General features: G+C 40.5%; 1 protein-coding gene across 5 annotated transcripts; it reads left to right on the top strand.

Annotated features, from left to right (window-relative positions):
- Positions 1-1,954: 1,954 nt before the first annotated feature.
- On the top strand, positions 1,955-15,829 carry slc43a3b (solute carrier family 43 member 3b). Of its 5 annotated transcripts, XM_061079455.1 has the most exons (14): positions 1,955-2,133; positions 5,394-5,442; positions 7,990-8,299; positions 8,406-8,535; positions 10,741-10,787; positions 10,917-10,993; positions 11,524-11,616; positions 11,707-11,846; positions 12,448-12,563; positions 12,665-12,808; positions 13,232-13,339; positions 13,457-13,643; positions 14,648-14,771; positions 14,865-15,829. In XM_061079455.1, the coding sequence occupies exons 3-14, from the start codon at positions 8,113-8,115 to the stop codon at positions 14,988-14,990; spliced, it is 1,479 nt and encodes a 492-aa protein (XP_060935438.1). In that variant the 5' UTR covers positions 1,955-2,133; positions 5,394-5,442; positions 7,990-8,112; the 3' UTR covers positions 14,991-15,829. The 5 variants fall into 5 exon arrangements, with proteins under 5 accessions (XP_060935438.1, XP_060935436.1, XP_060935437.1 ...); XM_061079453.1 differs by lacking the exon at positions 5,394-5,442; XM_061079454.1 differs by lacking the exons at positions 1,955-2,133; positions 5,394-5,442 and adding an exon at positions 5,694-5,824.
- The last annotated feature ends 6,000 nt before the right edge of the window (positions 15,830-21,829 follow it).

Raw genomic sequence — 21,829 nt, 5'->3', positions numbered from 1 at the left:
AATGCCTTGATCAAATTATGCGTCCATAGGAAATGCTCTCCTGAAATTAGCCACCCATTCACAGATGTCTTAGATCATGTTCCCATCAGCTGATCTTATTTATATGTCAATATATATATATTTTAGACATTTTAATTTTTTGGATTACCTTTTTGAAATGTACTTACTTTACTATTTTTGGATTATTTTTCTTCTAATGCACTTTATTTTATTGATTTTACTCACTTAAATACATCCCTTCCTTCTAAGGATTTTATGAATATATTATTTTTTGTGCATGAAAAGTGCTATATAAATAAAGTCATATTGATTAATAGTTTTGTTGATATGCATTGTGACCAAAAACCTTTTCACTCCCAAAAATGATTATTGTAAATAATTTGTTCTCGAAATTCCAATCAAAAAACATCATTGTTTTTAATAAGTAGTGCTCAATGTTTGGAGACTCAAAAGTAATTGGACACATTGAGTCAAGAAAATCATCTTATTTAATTTCTGTATGGGAAGTTTAGTGTAGTCAATGACTGACCCATTGACACATTCCGTTGCTTCTATGGTCCCTGGTGACGCTCTCCCTGGCCTTTGCCTTTAGTCTGCAACAAGTGTAATGCAGCTCATTGAGACGGTGAGGAAAATATTCCACTTCTTAAACCTGAAAAGATCTTTAGTTGTTTTGTTCGTATGTCTAGGAAAATCATATAGATGCTGAATGAATAAATGTTTTCATACATCAATCTGAGCTTAAAAAAACTTCCAAGCAGTGAAAATCATCAATAAATGCTGACTTGCCAGCTACAGCGGCAGCCACATAAAGGCTTGAGCCATAACAGAACCAGCTCCATGTTTAAACAAGCAGTGTTGGTCACAAGCTGCATCTTCCCTCTTCATTTCCAACTTCAGTATCTCTGAACATATTTTAATTTGCTTTTCCCAATCTGCAATGTAACCTTTAACTAAAGCTTTAGTAAAAAGTGCATAATTCATTAAATGTCTAAAGTGGCATCAGATAGAAGTCATCAAGTACATATACGGGTCTTCTCATGCAAAATTCATGAGAAAATTGATTTTATGATTTTCAAACGCTGCTGTAGTATTTCATTGTCTATCTTGTTTAAAAAAGAAAAACTTTTCAGGTTAATGCAGTTTTTATAAAATGGTCACACGATGGCGCCATCATACAAAAAATTTGTGACGGTCCTCTACTCAAACACTGAAGTCAATGTCTTTGTTTCCAGTCTCTCTCCCTTAACTTCCTGTCTGTCACTGGTGAGACAGGTTATTGTGATGAAGAGACACAGACTTGGATATGCTCCATTCTCTACTTTATGATCTGAAATTAATTGGAGAAATATTTACTATTTAATGCCTCTGCAGATTGATCAACAGACTAATTCAAGCATCATTTTGTGAGACTGACAGTCTATTGTAGATCGTGGAGCTGAATGAAAAAGAACATAAGAAGAGCAGATTTTCACATATTTTCTTGACAGATAAACATTTCTTTTTAACCTAGTTCTGTCGCCCAAATCAGCAAAATAATAGAACAAAGGAAATATATTGCAAAAATATATTTATAAAGATTATAAAGAGAACAAGTAAGAAAAGAGGGAGAAAGAAGAAGTGTGAAAAGAGATTAAAAAAAGCAACGAAGACAAAGAAAGAGAACAAGAGAGAAAAGAGAAAAAGTGAGTAAAGTGTGCATATTGGTTTGACCATTTGACAGAAAATTTCGCTATAACCATACATATATGTCTGTATACACATTTTGATGTCATATATTGATCATCAGCAACGTTGGCAATGCAAACCTTCAAAGAACAAAAACTGTCCATAAACAAGGGACAAAGGATAATCCAGGGAAGAGACAAAGTGAAGAGGGGGCACTTGGACCTGGAGGAGTCAGGCCGATGCGGAGAGCAGCAGCAGCAGCAGCAGAACAGCAGCAGAACAGAGGCTGACTTACATGTATGTGTTTTTATCTGATGGCAAAACAGAAGTGTCTGCCCCCACGCCCACCCTGTCAGCAGCGGCCGCAGCATGTGGGTCCTCCCCGCTGGCCTCCTGCAACTTGTGGGACGAACAATATGTGGATGGAGTGTACAATGGGGAAGCAGTAAGAGGGCATAGCTCCACGTAAGTAAAGCTATACATCCTCCCACTGCAAGACATCAGACAGCTGTCGAGGGAAAAGAGATCACAGGCTTTTTGTTCTTTTCCTTGTGATCCTGACTCTGAGTTAATCCACGACTCGTTTCATGTGTGTGTAGTGTGTAGTGTGTAGTGTGTAGTGTGTAGTAAACAGAAAACAGAGCCTGACCTGTTCAGTGACTTTATTATAACACCATTGGTTAACTATGTCATGACTCTGTCTGTGTGTTGATTTTGCCAGGTTAAACACAAACAGCTTTAAGCGTTGGTTTGGCTGATTCTCACCATTGTGCAACATTGCTATGCTCTGGTATGTAAGCAGACAAGAGCAGACATGAAGTTTTACTGTTTGTATCCACATATTTATTAAGGCTACAGAGCAGGCAATAAAAACAATATCAATAAGTCTTATAATTGTCATCAATTGCAACAAAATAAGTCCAATATACTTTGATATTTTGCGATGTGATAGATAGATAGATCGATCGTTATAGATTTAGTCCACACCAGCTGCACATCACTCAATTATGCTTGTTTAAGAACTTAACAGCTTTTGGAGAAAACTGACAGTTTCAGTCTGTTTTTGTGAATAGCGATGGGAGCAGCTTAAATGAGGAGGAGAGGGGACGCCTGTCATCACGGACAATGATGCTTGCCCTGCTAGAGACTCTGTCAATGTAGATACAACTTTGGCAAGTGAGTCAATACGACCAAAGAAAGAACCCATTAAATATTGGTGTGGCTTCGATTCTATGGAGGACCATACATGACTTAAGTATAAATAAATAATTGTATAACTAAAAACATAAATAAATGCAGAAATACATAAATAAATAAATAAATACAGAAATGAATAAATACAGAAATGTATAAATAAATGTCTTAAATATATTTCCACATTTCTTCATTTCCACATTTCTGTGTCCGTATGCTAATGAGAAAGGCGGGTCTAACCGCAGTCTCAATGTCTTAAATATATTTAAGACATTTATGTATACATTTTTGTATTTATTTCTGTATTTATTTCTTTATTTATTTCCTTGTTTATTTATGGTTTATTTATTTATTTCTCTATTTATTTATTTGTACTCAAGTCATGTATGGTACTCCCTACAATTCAGGGGGTTGATCCAGGAAAAAAGATCATTTATTTTGCATGTTGTAAATGATCTTGTTAGGAGTTGAATATGAATGTTGGGGCTTGTGGACACTTGGATGACACCACAGGAGCAGTGTGGAGGCGTGTTATGTTTTCTTTTTTAAGGCTGAAGATAAGTCCCTAATATCCTCAGTTGTATTGCATTCGGATGCTACACAGTTTAGCCCTGAAACTCCAGCAGTGTTTTGTGGACTCAAACACTTCACCAACCCTCCATCGGCATAGTGGTGACTGGATAATGAGTGAATTCTCCTTTTTGGGGGAACTATTCCTTTAAAACCACAGCTCCCCCTGGTGGCAACAGCAAATGCCTTGTTTCGGGCATGTCCTACACCTTGTCCATTGCCCACAACGATGTCAAACTTTGTTAGACTGTTAGACTTTGATGATGAAGTCTAATGGAAACTGTGAGTTTTTGTCGAACACCGTGATAGTGGCGTGGCGTCAAATTTCAACATATTGCTGTGACACTCGAAATTGCTGTAACTTCAGTGTACTTAGTTCAATCTCCCTCAAACTAATGTGTGTAATAACACCAAAATACTCACCTATGATCAGAGTTCCGGCCTGAGCAGCTCCATATGTCAATATTAACTCAGGGTCATAGCGCCACCTACTGATTCGCCATGACACAGGTGGGGCCACCTTGATACAGTTAAGACTATAATCAGAGTTTGTCCTTTTAAGCCTCATAAGTCTCAACTGAATGAATGTCAAATCAGTGTGGAGAGCAATGACCTCTGTCATAAGCTTACTGTTGTAGTCAGATTTTGTAAAATTGTAAAAAAACATGCATGAAATAACAGGAAATGAATACGGGTCATTTTTGACCCATGTTATGCCTTACAAGGGTAGTGATACATTATTTTTATTGAAAAGTAACAAAGACAAAATTGAAATAAGGATTTGTGATGATCAAAATCCAGTTAATTGGGGAATACCTGAGATACTGGACGATGAAATTCATTCACTGCTAAGATATAGGAAATCAAAACTGTGTCACTTTAGACCCATGTTGTAAATCAAAGGGTTAACTCCACCCAGGCTTTATATAAAAGAACACCTCCATAGATTCTGATCAAGGAAATCTGTGTTGTTAGTTTGCTCTAATGTCAGAGTGTCAGAGGTCATATATTCCTTTAATGTCTTAGACTGTTGCAAAGGTAAACGATTTGAAGCGAAACAAGTGTTCTTCACCTGAACAACAGGTAAGCTGCGTTTTACAACTTTAATAAGATTTACATTCAATTTTTCACCATGTGGTCTGCACTCGATGGCGTGGACTGTTATGCGTGAAGTAAGCAGGAAGTGACTTATTTATCCTTCCCTGAAAATTGACATACCTGCCGGAAGGCAAACGGACCTCCGCTGCAGGTGGAGCTGAGTCAATCAAACTGAGTTCACTGAGTTTAGTTCATTTCACGTTAAGCTTCATACCCATTTAGTCAAGTTTACTTAAGTTCTTAAAAAAATAACTTGATTATCAAGGGGAAGCCAACAAAACCTCTGACACCAACATTAATGTGCAATATGGACCCAACCTGTACAGCATCAATGCACGATACTCTATCAAATGCATGAAAAAAATCATTCACAACATTATATCGTAAAAGGACTTGTCAGATGATCTCATCATGTGGCATTTAATCTTCATCCTCAACATTTTTAGAAAGAAGAAGTCAAGTGTAAGGTGGAGAAACATGAGTCTCGTGGACATTTTTTTATTATCAAGTTGCTGATTTCAACACTTTCCCGTTTCGCACGACAGCAGACAGTAAGTTCTGCTTATGCAAACAAAGAAACCCACACACGCAGACTTGACCTGTAATAACACGAAGCTCCTCCTCGCCACTACACATGGCTAACCCATACCTACAATCAGAGCTGCACAATTAATCGTATTAAAATACCGATCTTGATTCACACCACAATGATTCTGCTTCTTTTTAATTGGGGCCATCGGCTGTATCAATACACACACACTCCTACTTTCTACCAAATAATCCAAAGGATAAATAGATTTTAAAAATATTAATCTAGAAGTGATTTCAATTCTAAACAAAAAGAGATTCTTGTTTTTTTCCAGGTCATGAACCCTAATCACAACCTAAACGAGAGCATGGATCTCTAAACAGGTAAAGTGATAAACTACATGTATTCTTATAGACCCACAAAAGCCCCAGAAATCCTAACTGTTTGACATCAGGCAGGGGATTGAATGATCAACTTGTTTGGGACGTGCACCATGAAAGCACAGTTCACTAGGTCATGATTCTTTGTTTAAAGGGCTTTCTGTGTCAAAATGTAGCTGTGAGGCCTAAGTCCATGCTCCAGAGTTAGAGTTTATGAATGAGAGCTGATGAACACGAGGCACACTGCAAGAGGAAGGAGGGGAAATGGTTGGTTAATAGAGGATCAGCAGTTCATTTGCCTCAGGGCCCTCGGGCAGGGCACTCCTCGATACTGAAGGTGCTGAGCAGCACATACCTAAACGTCCCACTCTTCCACGTCTGTGATGTACGTATCCATGTTGCTTGTTGTTAAAGGGTAAGTTAATTCTAATGAAAGAAAAATTTAACCCAGTTCAACACCGTGGCTGTAATAGTTTCAATAGGTACAGAACAGGAAGTTGTATCAGTTTGTGGCTTCAGCTAAAAGCTGTACGGATGAATTCATGTTATGTTTTATGATCATGGGATAGTGAACGAGGAACGAGGACCTTTCTGTTCTTACTCACATACACATGTGTAACTTTGCGGTGGCGGTGGTGGTGTAGTGTTATATTGGTTTCAGGAAGTGCACACTCTCTCCTTTAGAAGTCACATGGCGTGAGGGTTTGAAGAGAGCTGTGTCTTATGATGCGGTGATGATAGTGGTTAAATATACATTTTAGATCTCATGAGCGGAGTTGGACTCTGCAGTGATTTGCATCTCGGACCTCAACGACCAGCAACATCTCCACTGACCACCATCAGCTGGCTGGATCCCACTGAAACAAGAAACCAACATGAGATTAAAAAGAGCTGGGCCTGCAAATGAAGATTATGTGAGGGCAGTTGCTCTGATTGCTCATCTGCCATGGCAACAGTTACATAGCAACAACCTTCTAATGACAGGGGTAATGGAAGCAGCCAAACAGGATAGACCCGAATGCAAATAGGCATCATGCCACGCTGATGCAGTGACGTAACATTAATATAAGAATTATAAGATAGTAGGGTTCCAAGTGTCCTTGGGTAATACACTGGACCCACAACTGGCTACTGGCAGCTGTAAATGATATGCATCACTAACTAAATCAATGGGGCCCAATTTACATCCCAGTGCTGAAAAACAGGTCAACTGGACTTGGTGGAGTTTCTTGAAGACGTTCACTTCTCATCCAAGAGGTTCTTCAGTTCAAATTGACTGCCGGGAGGTTTTCAACTGGTTGGGTCTTTAGGACTCGCTGAGGTTACTGAGGGGCTGGACCCACCTGCTGCTGGTTTCCTTGAGTCGTTGACCTACCAGCCCTGTCAGTCATGTGTCCTAGTTTGATGTAGATGGCTTTACTCTTCTTTCAGACTATCTGTCTTCCCTGGCTTATTGGAACATTTGCCATAAACAGATCGTGAGACGATGACACTTGCTTCTGATCTACAAATATATATTTTTTTTCTTTTTTAACATCTCTACAGTGGGTCCAACAGCTCAAAGTATATGCAAAGCAGGAATATTAAGGATCTAAACCTTGCAGACAAACTACAAACCAGAGTTAAACAAATAATTTAAGACCGAACTAAGATTGATTTTCCTCTCATCCAACTGGGCACACCTGTTGAAGTGGCTGCTTTAAAGGCAGCACAGTACTTTGTGTTGCCCCTCACCTATGAACTGGAGCTATACGTGTAAAAATATGATTTCATTCAGCAGAAAGCTTATAGGGACCTCTAGGGAGGCATGTGGCATCATGGGAAGTCATGGGGTACTTGCAGCATCAGTGTCTTTCTGCCTGCTGGCGAGTGATAACGTCGACCATAGATGCTTTGTGAACTCCAGGGAATGTGGGAGGGATCATTTTTTGCAGGCCCTGGAGAAGAGGGGTTTTCTAGAGAAGGAGAGGGGGGGGGGGGTACATTGTGAAGGGAGGGAACTGGTAAGGGAGAGGAGGGAGAAGAGCTAGACTATATAAATTAGGAAAGAGGAGTAAGATCATTTGGTGTGTTCTGTGAGAACACATCTTTTTTCTGCTCTTCCCATTCATATCTTTTCCTGACTACCAGTGAGTTGCGGAGAATATTAACAATTGCGCAATTTTCTTTTGCTGGATATTTGCTCTTTGCGGCTTCACAAAATGATTAATTTGTTATAGATTAACACTTGCATATCGTAACAGCTCCTGTTTTATTGGATGTGCGTTTTATGTCTGACCAGTTTCTGAGTAAATATAACTTTTTTCGCTTCTGTTTATATGTAAATTCCTATGACTCATTTTTTTTCTCCTCGGGGAGCGCTGACACTGCAGGATGTTTGTGTCCAGATGTTTTCAGTTTTTGCTCCAGTCTCACTTGTGCAACATTTTCTCTGCTTTTTGACATGTCTTGCAAGTCAATGTTTTTACCATGAAAATGAATATAATGCTTTAAAGGTGAATTTCTAAATGCTTTTCACATTGACTGATATGTCTCTCATTTTTTTGCCAGGTGCTGTGTCTGTGTGTGGATCTGTGTCTTTGTGCAGTTAATTTCAATGCAGGTGAAAATATAAATGTTCTGTATTATCCTCTGCATTTCTGTGTTTGTAAGTGAGTGAGTTTGTTTGGGACCATGGTGGGTTTTGAGATTGGCTTGTCAATGCGACGCGGCCTCACCTTTGCCACGGGCCTGGTGGAGTGTCTGTGTTTTGCCGGAGCTGTGTTTGGATGGGCTTCGCTTGTTTTCGTCTTGAAGACAGAGGGATACTTCAGCGATCTGTGCGTCAACACCACAGGAGTCAATGGAACACAGGTCCTAGGTCAGTTTGAAGTCCACACATTCACAGCTCTGAATTCCGCGTGTTTATAATCATATAGATTATTCTTAAACTGTGTGTGTGTGTGTGTTTGTGTATGTGTCTGCAGATTGCAGTGGACAGGATGAGCAGTTCTCGCTTGTCTTCACCATCGCTTCCTTCATGAACAATTTCCTGACACTGACCAGCGGTTTCCTCTTTGACCGTTTCGGCACGACAGTGGCCCGGCTCTTTGGAATGTGAGTGCAACACCTTTACACACACTACATGAGAGTGAATGCTCAATGGACACAAACGATTACCTAGGTGTTCTCTCAACTCAGAGTTACTCTGTATAGGAGAGTCAGGTTGATAGACATTGACTTGGAAAGAGACACAACATGAGCTGTTTGTTAAAGGGATTATTATACATACTCTAGATGCAGCGAGAAAAAGTGTTTCCATGCTTGGTTCATGTGCCCGTGCACTAACAAGATGTCTGATCGTTTAATGCGACAAGAATCTACATCAGATTACAACACATCCTGCCCCGACTTGCACTGAAGTAAGTTTAGATTCTTAGAGCAGAAAAAACAATCAACAATCTGACAAAACCTTCTCGGTTAGCAATAACCAGACATCAGAGAACTTGTTCAAAGATTGTTTTTTCTTGGTAGTTCAAACCTTCATTTCAAACAGCTGCAGCAGCTTGTATTTTAAATTTTATTCACGGAAGGCACTCCACCACTGCCTTACAGTCCACTTATGAAACCACATTCTTATTCATCGGCTCTACATTCTTCTTTAGATCTGCGCCAAACGCCCACACTCATAAATATGAGTGCCTTCAACATGCCTGATTTCATCAAGATGAATTATTATCTAAGAAATCCACGATGTTGGAAAAATGGCCTTTTTGCAATTTATTAGGAACATTTTATGGGACTTGCTTAGGTCTTTTCCCGTGAAAATTGGTTGACTCTTTTTTATTTCATCCTGCTAACAAACTATTGTTTCTGCAATAACCTTGAATTGAATAACCTCCTTCGCAGAGGTAATGATAACAGCATACCCATCAGTGGAATGTAAATTATCCGGGTCAAGGATTTTGTTGCTTTTTTTTTTACTGTACTCACATGTTCACATTTGTTCGTGTCCGAATTTAATCTTTCATGGAAAACATAGTAGTTACTTAATACTTTTCTAACCTACACACCTAATACTGCCACATGACACTTATTTATTCAAGAGATTAAAAGTAAATCATTAGAAAGAAAAGCACAACGAACTCTTTATTTGCTTCACTTGTGTCGGTAACACCTTGAACTCTCCAGTTTCTTAACCAGAATGTCCACTATGATCATGATGCTGCAGCCTCTGCCATCAACATCACGTTTCTACCAAACCAAACGTGTTTTCACTGACGATAGATGAACCACTGCTCTCTCCCAGCAAGACTCCACTCAGTCTGCCGCTGGTGGATAAACTAACACTTCTGTGCAGAGGTGTTGTGCTCTAGCTTCAGTCTGTCTGAGGTGTTTCCCTCTGAGAGATTCACAAATCTGTTTACTTACTGTTGGGAGTCATGGAGAGAGCAGAGGAAATAGCGTTATATGTCTTTATATATTGTGTGTTTGTGTGTGCGTGTGTGTGCTTGTAATTTTACTTTGTAAGGACTATTTTGAGTAAAGACTAAAGAAATCAAGGACACTTTGGCTGCTCTTCACATTTTCAAAAGACTGTTATATGGGTTAAGATTGTGAAGGGAATTGATATGGAAACATGGAGACGTGAAAACAGAGGCATCAGAATAACGTGAGGGATGTTCTCAGCAAACACACACATGAATACGAAGCAAACATTTAAAAAGCCTGAAGACTAAATGTAGAGTGTTTTGTAAAAACAGAAAAAAACCAACACAGCAGTAGTGTGCAATGAAACTCTAAAGAGTGGGAGAATTACTAAGAAACAGAAAAGGTCACATGACCATTAATCATTTAAATATGGAGGAGTGTTAGAAACATGTTTAGTTCGTGCAGATGTTTCTGTCCGTGGGACTGAGACCTCCATTGGCTCGGAGTTAATCTGTTTTTTAAGATAACACGGTTCACTGCCTTGCTTATTGCCCCAGATATATCTAAACCTCAATAACAAACAGGCACTGAGGACATCCATATGTTTCCACTAAAAGAGGGTGGAGGGAGTTAAGGAATGCAAATAGTTGAGGATGGATCTTGGCTCACGAAAACCTGAGAGAAGGAAATTAAAAGAACAGAAAAACTTGGTGTGAACATGTTTTTGTTGTATTGAGTGTCACTATTTGCTTTTTATCGCTGACAGTGTTGATTTGTTTTTATCTTTAACCAAATTTTTGATTTTCATATCAAACTCTCTATATTGAGATGCAAATTATCCATAGTATGAAGCATCCACAATGTTGACAGCATTTCTTTTTCCTCCACTAGATGTCTTTACTCCACGGGCACTTTGATGGTGGCCTTCTCCTCTTCAGGTGAAAAATAATTATAAGTCTGCGTCAAGCACTAATGTGTCAACAAACATTCAAATATTAAAACTGAAGTGTTACAGCGATAACAGAGATGGATCCTCATTTTCTCCATTTTGTCCTTTTTTCCATCAGCTATTTCCAACCTGCTCTTCCCAGCTCTCACCCTCCTGGCAGTCGGTGGCATCATGTTTCTGATCACCAACATGCAGGTACTTCACACACACATTCACACGCTCATAAATGGAAAATTCTTGTATTTATTTGATAAATGAAAGTTGACATTGGCTATATACATATTAGATTTCGTAAATGTGTTTTTTTGTGTCATTTCTGGATGCCCTCCATGTGTGCTTTGGTGTCATCATGTAAAGGTTCTGTAAAAAATAGACACATGATCAAGAACAAATAATTCCATCTCATCCCATGACGCATTAAAAACAAAACTGGAGCAACCAAGGTTTGACCTCATGATCTTTGAGATCCTCATGTTCTCTGGATAAAAGTGTCTCGAGGAACAAAAGACAAGAGGCTCTGCCCCCAGTGAAATGTTTATGAGTATTATAAATAGTGCAGTAATATATCTGTGCAGGGCTTTTCTCAGACCAAACTCTGGGCTTATTGATTCATAGTGACTCAGCTAAATAATGACATCAAATGACAACAGAGGGATGCAATGAGAAAGACTTAATCACATAAAAACATTCGTCTGTCGTGATTGATGTGAATTTCCCTCCTGCAGGTTGGAAACTTGTTCGGCACACATCGCTCCACCATCATCACGATCTATAACGGAGCCTTTGACTCGTCCTCAGCCCTGTTTTTTATCATCAAGGTGAGAAATATCCACACGCTGCCCTCATGGATGAAATCTAAAATTCACGTTCTAAAGGTGATCTCTACCTGCGCTTGTTTTCTCCTGCAGTTGTTACATGAGGTCGGAGTCTCTCTCCGATCCGCCTTCCTCTTCCTGACGGCCTGCAGCATCATTCATGTGTTCAGGACTTTCTTCTTGATGCCCAGAAGCTTCATTCCATACCCGCTGCCTGATCGCTACACCTACGGGTATGAGTCTGCGGCACGCCACAAACATCACCCCCTCACTTATGTGTGTCATGCGCTCATGTGTCCTGTGTAAACATGGCTCATTATTTTGTGTTTCTATCTAAACAAAAGAAAGAAGGAAAATCACTGGAAATATATAAATGTGCAAAATCTACATCTGAATAAAATGTCATTTTTTTCTAAAGGATTATTGACGATACGAGCACATTTTCAATTATAAAAGTGCATTTTAGTCCACCTTGCTTACTTGGAGGGACTAAGATTTTCTGCTCTGCGTTCTCTGGAAAACACGGTTTACTGTAAATTGTTTGGGAGAATGTGCTGTTTCTAGGACCGGTTTGTTTACTCTTGCAACAATAACGAGGCACAATCTGGGTGGAATAGAATTTCCTGTTTGAATTAGAAATAAATTAAAATACCAAATGTTCTGGTCAATGATAAATACCTCCTTCATCCCTCCTCTCTGTGGAAATATTCATCATATCCTGTAGTGTGATTATAGTGGGTTAGGGCTTAAACCCTCACATATTTGGTTAAAAAGAAATTCCCACACTCCCCTCAGTCTGTCTCTGACTCCACTGTGACCTTTTACCTCTGTCAGGATAACCTGTGGCAAATCAACCGCCCTGAGCTCCAAAGTGGCAGAGAATGGGGACACACAGCCGGAGACCGAGGACTTGCACACTCCGCCCAACAAGGACGCACCAGCGGAACAAGGTTTGCGTGTGTGTCTGCATTTCACTGTAGCTCTGATCTAAACATCCAGATGTGAAAGAATAACTGTATGTCCCATGTGACGTCCCCCTCCTCTGTCACAGAGAAGAGCTTCCGGGAGTGTTTGCTGTCCAGGTTCTTTGTGTTGCACCTGCTCTGGTTGTCGGTGATGCAGCTCAGACATTACCTGTTTATCGGAACCCTCAACCCCATGCTGGAGGGGCTGACAGGTGGAGAGCCATCGCTGGGTAAACGCACACACTGCACACATCCCCTCCACCAGTTGGTCTGCACTTTTACACATAACTGCACTGGATCCGCTCCTTGGTCAATGTCCCAGCCTTTCAGCATCATCCATATCATCCATTACCTATACCATTGATTCTTTGTTGCAAACACCAGCTGACATTGGGTGAAAGGTCACGATATAAATACATCTTATTGGTTTAGCAGTCTTGTGCCAAAATATTTCTTTAAACTGTTAGTGTAAACATATTGTCTTGATTCTTGTTGGCAATTTTATAGAGTAATTACTTGTATTTAAATCTCTTTGAGATGGGCTTAGTTTAGGTTTAGGTTTCAATTAAACACTGGTGAGCTTAACAACATGAAATCACCATTATTACCTCTCTGTCATCCTCTTCAAACAAATTGCCTGTGTTTCTCTGCAGTGAGCAAGTACATCAATGCCTTCGCCATCACCCAGCTGTGTGGAGTGCTCTGCGCCCCCTGGAACGGCCTCATCCTGGACAGACACAAGGGCAAACCTCGTGCTCTGGGTAATTATGACGAGTCCAGACACCCGAGCACATGACACACAAACCCCAGAGTCTACAACATGTGTGTGCTCTTGACTTACTGAGATAACATGCTCTTTACATTGTGTGTGTTCACAGGCGAGAGTGAACAGGAGGCAGACCTGAGGGCCACCGTGCTCTCTCTCTTCCTGACAGTGCTGCAGTGTGTGTTCTTCTCAGTTTGTGCCACCATCCCGTACCTGCCCCTGCAGTACCTCACCTTCATCCTGCAGGTGCTCAACCGTTCCTTCCTCTTCGGGGGAAACGCGGCCTTCATCAGCGTGGCGTGAGTATCAATGAACACCGTCACACACACACACACACAAGTGTTTCTTTTGTAGTCCCACTTCTGCAGTGTCATCCCAAGGCAGGAAGAACACAAAGACACATAGAGAGAGAGTTATTTTTACAAACATACATTTGCGCAGATAATCAGGCAGTCATAGAATAGGAGTGTAACACATGACTGCAACAGAGAGCGGTTTGTGGTTCCTTAATAACAATCCCCTGATTACAAGGAGGTTGGTGAGTTGTATGTTGTACAACACTTTGTTACTTGAATTGTGCTATATATATATTACTATATATTATATATTATATTTGTAAAGCACTTTTCAGAATATATGTTATTATTATTATTACGTATTAATGTATTTGTAAACAACTGAGTCCTCCACTAAAGCCTCTTTAACTGTACGATGGCATATTAACAGAAAATAAATTATATCATAATAGAGTTGGGATTATATATTAATATCACCTGCACACATGAAAACAACCCAAAACTACAAATACAATAAAATACACAAAGATCCGCAACTATGTCCAACACTAAAAGGTGTTTTAAGTCCAAATGTCATCTGCATTATAAAAATCATATGATTTCATTTCCAAACCTTTTTGATGTTTGTACAATGCACAAAGGGTATCACAAGTACAGGAGTGTTTTTGAATCATAAAGACGCAGCCAATAGAACAGACCTCAAGACTGTCACACATCTCAAAATATTAAAAATAATAGTTAAACTAAATGATGATGATGGCCAATGTTAAGCTCATTAGTTACCATGGGATAAAAAAAAATGGTCTCAGTTTTAAATGTCCTAATCAGGAGGGATTACTGACATAAAATTATATTATAATGTGTTTATTGTATGACTAATACTGATTTTAAATGAGAAATTAGTCTGTGAAGAAAATTATTTTAAAGGAATGATTTATGATTTCCTCTTATTCTGTGTGTTCTTATGATTAATTTCTCTATGCCCCGTCATCACTTTGTGTTTGTAGCTTCCCGTCACGTCACTTTGGGAAGCTCTACGGTCTGGTCATGGCTCTATCTGCAGTGTTTACCATCCTGCAGTATCCTTGCGTTTCTCTGGTGAAGGGACCTCTGGGTGGAGACCCTCTATATGTGAGTACACAACAAAGCTGATGAAAAACTGTAAATCAAGGCCTTCAGCTTCACCATCTCTCAAACGTCTCCTCATGTTTGTCTCTCCTCCAGCTGAACGTGGCTCTGACGCTGCTCAGCCTGTTGGCCTTCATCCATCCCCTCTCCGTCTACCTGCACTGTCGAGGTCTGGCCTCGCTGCGACCCGGGAGCCAAGCCGACCCTGCCTCCTCTCAATGACTGTGAATTGAGACTTAGCCTAAATTGTATTTTTTATCTCCAGTGATACTGTTACCTCCTCAGTTTGTTTTTATGGCTGTGTTGCCACATGTGGGACATAAAGTCCTGCATTCATAAATGCGCTACAGATTGTAGCAAAATGTGGCAACAGTGTGCTCGCCACACACTCAAAGCTTGTTCACAGCCGTATCAACTTTGGTTCCCAGCCTGCTGTGACTGGACATCTGTATACGTTACAAATAGTTCACACAGATGTGGTGCGAAAGGTTTTTCTTGTCTGTTTTGTGTCTTATTTAATGCTCCCTGGTTATGGTTGCTTTAAAGTGCCAAACGATGACGCCAGTTTGTTAAAAAGCTGAAAGAGAAACATTTAGAGAGACGTAAGACACATTTAGGAGCTGAAATCAAAAACACCAGACATGAAAATGTGAAGCCCCTCTGCTCGGGCAAAGGTCGCTATCTTTTAATCTTTTTACATTTGGCATTACAATGTGTTTTGAGGTGATCGGATCACAAGCTCGACCACACGGGTGCAGATTTACTTGTGGTGGTCAGGGAAGCACTGTGACCACGTTGTAATTGCAGGGAAGCACAGCTCTGCCCTCTGCTGGACTCTCAGTGGAGCTGTTTTACACACAAATGTGTTCTGTCATTCTCAGGTGTTTGGTGTTTGTGTAACACAGAAGCAGAATTTCTAACGTCAACTCCTACCTGTAAAGTGCCAGCTAATGTCAACATGTAAAGAATCATGTGTTTCCATTTAATGTTTTCTTGAAAAAATATAATTCCATATGGTGGAAGAACTTTGCTGAAATGTAACAATAAATATGCAAATATGAGGATTGTGCTTATATGAAATACGCCTTTTGATATGAACTGATGTGAAGTAGTAAAGGGCCCGAGACGATGTTGTCATAACTCGACTGTGCATTGTCCTATCACCACCAAACTTCTGTCTCATGATCAGAGTCCAAGCCTGAACAGCTCTATGTGTCAATATTTCCTCAGGGTCACAGCACCACCTACTGATCAGTGTGAAAATTAGGTTGTAGTTAGATTGTCAAATTGACACAAAATTGCTCACGCTACATCAGAGCCCCTACTTGAACAGATCTATTAGTCTGTATGTAATAACACTGATGGCGCCACCTACTGGAAACAGGAAATAAGCTTTGTTTTACAACTATCATTCAATTTACACAACATTTTCACAGTGTGACGTGCAATTGATAGTGTTGACTGTTATGAGCAATAAGCAGGCAAGGATCGACATCACGTGAGGGACGCATGTAGGGAAGTGTTTATCCTTGCCGCAGTGCGCAAAACGCATTCAACGCTTCAAAAAGCATGTGCCCGCTCAGTGCTGCTTTTCAGTCCTAGAAATTGTTGTTTATTTTTGGTTTTACTGTCGGAGTTTGTTTATTTTAATGATTGAGTATTTCTACGGAAATGGAATATCACTTCACTGTCTTGGTACTTTTACCTCAGTGAATGATCCGAGCTCTTCTTCTTCCACTGGTTTAGTTTATTTTTGTTGCTTATGTAGCGAAGCGGTGACTCAGGGTAGCGTGGTCGGGTGTGCACATCGGCTTGGACATCTTATCCACAGCAGTTATTCCAAACTGACAAACGGCACGGAATCGCTCCGCCGGGAGAGACGAGTACGGTAGCGGGCCAGCAGGCTAAACAGGCTAAAGTACCAAACTCGCTGAGGAGATCCCCCCATAGATTAGATGTCTCGTCTGCGTTGCCGGCCAACGGAGTCGGACGTCACCACATGGCGGCTAGATATGACACTGCATACTTATGAATAATTATGTTATTTTCTAAAAAAAATAATAATTTATGCAGTGTCATAACTACATCTCTGACGTTTATAACAAACCAGACAGTTTAAAAGTCGGTTGAAAATTGAGCAAGTTATGGTTATTTACCACTACCAACACAATGTTATGGGTGAGCGAGCAACCTCTGGCAAGATGGCCGCCATGTGGTGACGTCCGGCTCCGTCGAACGAGACATCTAGTCTTTATGGATCCCCCCCCTCCGGGCCACGGAGACGCCGCCTTGGCCTGACACGGTGGGTGAGGCCCTTCCCCCTCTCGACTACCAGCAGCCCCGTGTCTCAGGACGTTGAACCTGCTGCTCTGGCACCCCTGGAGTTTGGGGCCTCTCTTCTGAAACGCTGGTTTTATATTGTTTTTAATATTACAAGAATATCGCATGAACTCAGTAGTGCAAGCATCTGAGTAGCTGATACAAGGACCAGGATTGAGACCGACACTATTCTCCACGTTGCACCTTCACGGCGCGTGGAGAGAAACACGTCCAGGGGGACGCCCATATCTTGGTTATCTTTTAAACCAGTTATATTGTGTTTTAGATAGGTTTGTATGTGTTATTTTGTTGTTTTGTTTGTTTGTTTACCTTGTTTTAAACCTTGACTTGTTTTAATCATCTTTTTGTCGTGGTCAGGTGCTGTGGCCCGGAGGCGGTGACCCAACTCCTGGTGGAGGGAGTTTCTTCACGACCTGTTTTGTTTGGTGTGCTGTGTCACAGGTGGTTTGTTTTATTAATCCCTTTCCCCCTTTTGTTTGGTCTTCGTCGCAGCGGTGAGTCACAGCCCTGTCCAATAACTACATATTTTAACTCAAGTGTTTGGTTTGTGTTGTGTGTTTATTGTGTCTTGATTATATGCATTTTTGTTTATTAAAATAGTTCCTTATTGATTTAAACACGTCTCTTGCCCCAAGGGGCGTCGTTAGGCCTGTTTTAGGGGGGCTGAAGCCCCCCTAAAATGTTGTTCAGCCCCCCCAAATAATTATTGGGATTTAAAAAAAAAAAAAAAAAAATTTAATTTTTTTTTTTAAATTAAACTATTGTTTTACACATGGACAAGTTATTTATAACTCTAACATGCTATATATGTGAGTGCGTTTCTGGTTTTTATGTTTTCTCCCCCTTCAAATTACAATCCAATAGCCTCTCATAATACTTAACAATAAAAGACCAGGCACTAGGACCTTGGGGAGTCTGCATCGCTGCTGCGCTGGCTTTCTCACTCTGTCAAGTAACGTCTCTCATCAAGACAGCAGGATTACAGCCAAGGAGTTTAGCTCATAGTAAATGATGCACGGAGTGAAATTGTAAGTACAGGTGGTTACAGAATGTGGCTATCTGTAGTTTCTAACGATTGTTACCTGCTTAAATTTAGGTTTACTTGAGGCAAATGAAAGGGAATATTGTAATGAACTATATTAACACTAAGCTAGCTAGCTAGCTATTTTGTTAGAAAATGTCTACAGTGAGCAAGAGTGTGAATGAGCAAATTTGAAATGTAAGAAATAACTATCGACAGCTCTCTATTCTTTGCATTAATATCTATCTCTAGTATTTTAAAACAATAATATCAGTGCCTATAGAATGTTGATGTTTATAATAAGTTAATGCTATTTAAAACTAAATTTCATAGTGTCCCTCATAACGCTATTGTACTGGTATATCATCCAATTCATTGACCAGATGGATATAAGAAGATTCTTTAGCAGAGGTGACAGCTCTGCCCTAGTCAAAACAAGTATATCCGTCTTTCCTTTACAAGCAGGAAAATGATTTCTCTCTATTTGAGAAAAGTTCATATTTGTGTTGTCAAATTTCACAATGACCCTGAAATTCTGTCTCTTCTGTTATCTTATACTGAATGAATGCAAGCAAAGATACAGAGAAAAATCACAGTCTTTCTGATTGAACCAATCTATGAACTGTCTGAAACACTGGATATCCGCAGCCCCAAATGAGCCCAAAAAAAATTGGCGCGCGCTGCACGCGCAAACATTCAACGTCCTTAGGGGCTTAGCCCCCCCTTTCTTTCAATCCTAGAAACGCCCCTGCTTGCCCCAGTGATTCAAACGAACCAGTGCTGTTGCACACACTACATCCAGTAATATTCCTGAGGTGAAACTCCTCAGGTGGCGTTGTAGGCAACAATAACTACCCCGAGTCATCACTTCCCTACATTCATACTTTAGTACTTGTTTAACAAGTACTTGTAACAGAGTATTTCTACTGTGCAGTATTCGTACTTTCGGTTCCTCTTCCTTCTCCAGTCCAACAGGGGTCGCTGCAGGCTCGGAGCTCGGAGTCTCTGGTTTCCGGCCGCTGGCTCTCTTTGTTCGCTCAGAGCCTCAGAGCGGTAGAGAGGAGCAACATGGCCGCCATGCAGCTGCTCAGTGTGTCGGTACATGAGCGGATCAGCTCTGCCGCTGAAGACTTCCTGCTGCAGGTGGAGGAAGGAGGAGGAAAGGATCGAGTCCCGGAGCTTAGAGCGATGCTCACCGAGAGGCTAATGGCGGCGGGGGAGGAGATCCTCACGGTGCTGGAGGAAACCTTGTTAGAGTCCGAGGAGCGAGTGGAGCAGACACTCCGGTCCGAGCGGGAGATCTGCCGTCAGAGGAGGCTGCTCGATGCCGCGATGCAGCCCGTGGTCCGGCTGCACAGAGCAGGTCAGTCCCTGAAGGAACAGCTAACATGCTAACGTTAGCTAGTGTTGGGATTTTACATTTGAGCTGGTCTGGGTGAACTCGAAGCAATAAAGAAAGGAGGGTGGGGGCAGGAGCAGTTTGGGCCTTCACACAAATTACTTTAGTTAACCGTTGCTGCCTGCTGTAAATCATGAATCTTTTACTTGTTCTCATTTCTAACTTTTTATATTAAAGCATAACTCCCTTAGCTTCATTCGACGTCACACAGAGTTCAAGCAGCTGCCCCAGGTTCTGGGGGACAGACTGAGTGATTGCTTTGGTTTAGTTATTTCGAATGTTTACACACTAGGGCTGCCACTAACGACTATTTTTCTATCGATTAATCGGTTGACTATTTTATGGATAAGTCGATTAATCTAAACTATTAATTTTCCTCCTAAAAATTCAAATTGACCATTTCAGTTAATTTCATTTTGACAACAAACTGTATGTCATTGTATAATGCAGCACTAAACAAAGGCTCAAATATTGTATATCTCATATTATATATATCAAGTGCAAAACTGTAGGTTTAAACTAGCAACTCCAACGTGATAAAAATAAATCAAAAAGAGGGCTTATAAGTTGAGTCAGCAGTGCAACTCAAAAAGATATCAAAGTTTCTATTTAACCCCTTATCAAAATAAAAAAGTGAGGTCTGCATATTAAACAAAGTGCAACATGTTTAAAGTATAAGCAACAATGCTATCCAGCTCAAAATCAAACTCAAACGTCAGTTAGACATGTGTGTTGTAATGTAAGAATGTCAGCATGTCCACATGTTCTGGACTCAGGCTAGCGCCCCCGAACGGAGGGTTCCTTCAGCTGGCGCCGTAGCTGAGGTGACGCGAGAAGGACCCGGTCCCCTCCAAAGGCCCGCCTTCCGCACCGGCGACGGACACCGCCCCGCGGTCCAAGAGAAAGGAAGCCCCCGCACCAGCGACGCCGTGAGGCGCCGGGTCGACTGCTCCCCCAGCCGATTATTGAAACGATTAATCGACTTATCGGATTATGAATGACACAAATTCTCAATTGCTCTTATTCAGCAAACAACTTTTAAATTGAGCTTGTTCGAGGTATGTGATGACTGAAAATAAAGACAATAAAAATCGATACTTCATCCAAATAAAATTATTTTAATAAACTTTGCTGCATATAAGGGTACTGTTGACACAAAAGCAAAGACAAATCAAGTTTTTGTCCATTTAAAACCAAGGACAGGCAAAGTGCTAATAAAAAAAAATTATTTAAATTCAAGTTTCCCTTTTTCCTGTCAACAAAAATGACAGGGAAAATAACAGCAATAAAAACATCAACAAACGAAACTACAGTCTTCTTCAGACTAAATAAGTGTTATTAAAAAAAGACGTTTGTCAGGCAATAGGATAACATTACGCTTTTAAACTCGTTAAAAAAAAGTTTAAACCATATTTTTGTGATGGAATCTAGAATCCTGCGCACAGGTATATTACCTTTTATATAGCAAGCTATAGGGCTGCAACTAACGACTATTCTGATAGTCGATTAGTCACCAATTATTGAAACGATTAATCGACTAATCGGATTATGAATGACACAAATTCTCAATTGCTCTTATTTAGCAAGCAGCTTTTAAATTTAGCTTGAGGTTGTTCGAGGCATGTGATGACTGAAAATAAAGGCAATAAATATTGATACTTCATTAAAAAAAATGTCTTTTAATAAACTTTGTTTCATATAAGGGTACTGTTGACACAAAACCAAAGACAAATCAAGTTTTTGTCCATTTAAAAGCAGGGACAGGCAAAGTGCTAATAAAACAAATAAATTAAAAATCAAGTATTCATTTTTCCTGTTAACAAAAATGACAGGTAAAGTAACAGCAATAAAAACATCAACAAACGAAACTACAGTCTTCTTCTGACTAAATAATTGTGATTAAAAAAATACGTTTGTCAGGCAATAGGATAACATAACGCTTTTAAACTCGTTAATAAAAAGTTTAAACCTAATTTTGTAATGGATGCTAGAATCCTGCGCGCAGAGAGAGATAGGAAGGAAGCGAGATGGCTCACTCCTCAGCTGCTTCCGTCAGCACCTCCGGTAAAACGCCGTTTAGTTCCGCTGCGCGGCACGAGAAACACGCGCTATGACGTCACCAACGAATCATCGACGGGTAAATTCGTCGGCGACTATTTTGGTCATCGATTTTTGTCGACGACGTCGACTAATCGTTGCACCCCTAGCAAGCTAGCTAACAGGCTATCTTACCGAGGCGAGTCCGCATCGTCCAGTACGATATCAAACGTGCCTCCTCCTCAAATGCGCGTGTCATGCTGC

This window comes from Limanda limanda, chromosome 10 (genome assembly GCF_963576545.1).
Source record: "Limanda limanda chromosome 10, fLimLim1.1, whole genome shotgun sequence".
Lineage (NCBI taxonomy): Eukaryota > Metazoa > Chordata > Actinopteri > Pleuronectiformes > Pleuronectidae > Limanda > Limanda limanda.
The sequence above is the reverse complement of the archived record's forward strand: the minus strand, read 5'-3'. Positions and strand labels throughout refer to the sequence as shown.

Bases quoted from the DNA above. Each gene is read 5' to 3' on its own strand.
- slc43a3b (XM_061079453.1), top strand. From the start codon at position 8,113: ATGGTGGGTTTTGAGATTGGCTTGTCAATGCGACGCGGCCTCACCTTT. The intron at 8,536-10,740 runs GTGAGTGCAACA...TTCCTCCACTAG, and splicing joins GTGGCCCGGCTCTTTGGAAT to ATGTCTTTACTCCACGGGCA. The intron at 10,994-11,523 runs GTACTTCACACA...TCCCTCCTGCAG, and splicing joins TTCTGATCACCAACATGCAG to GTTGGAAACTTGTTCGGCAC.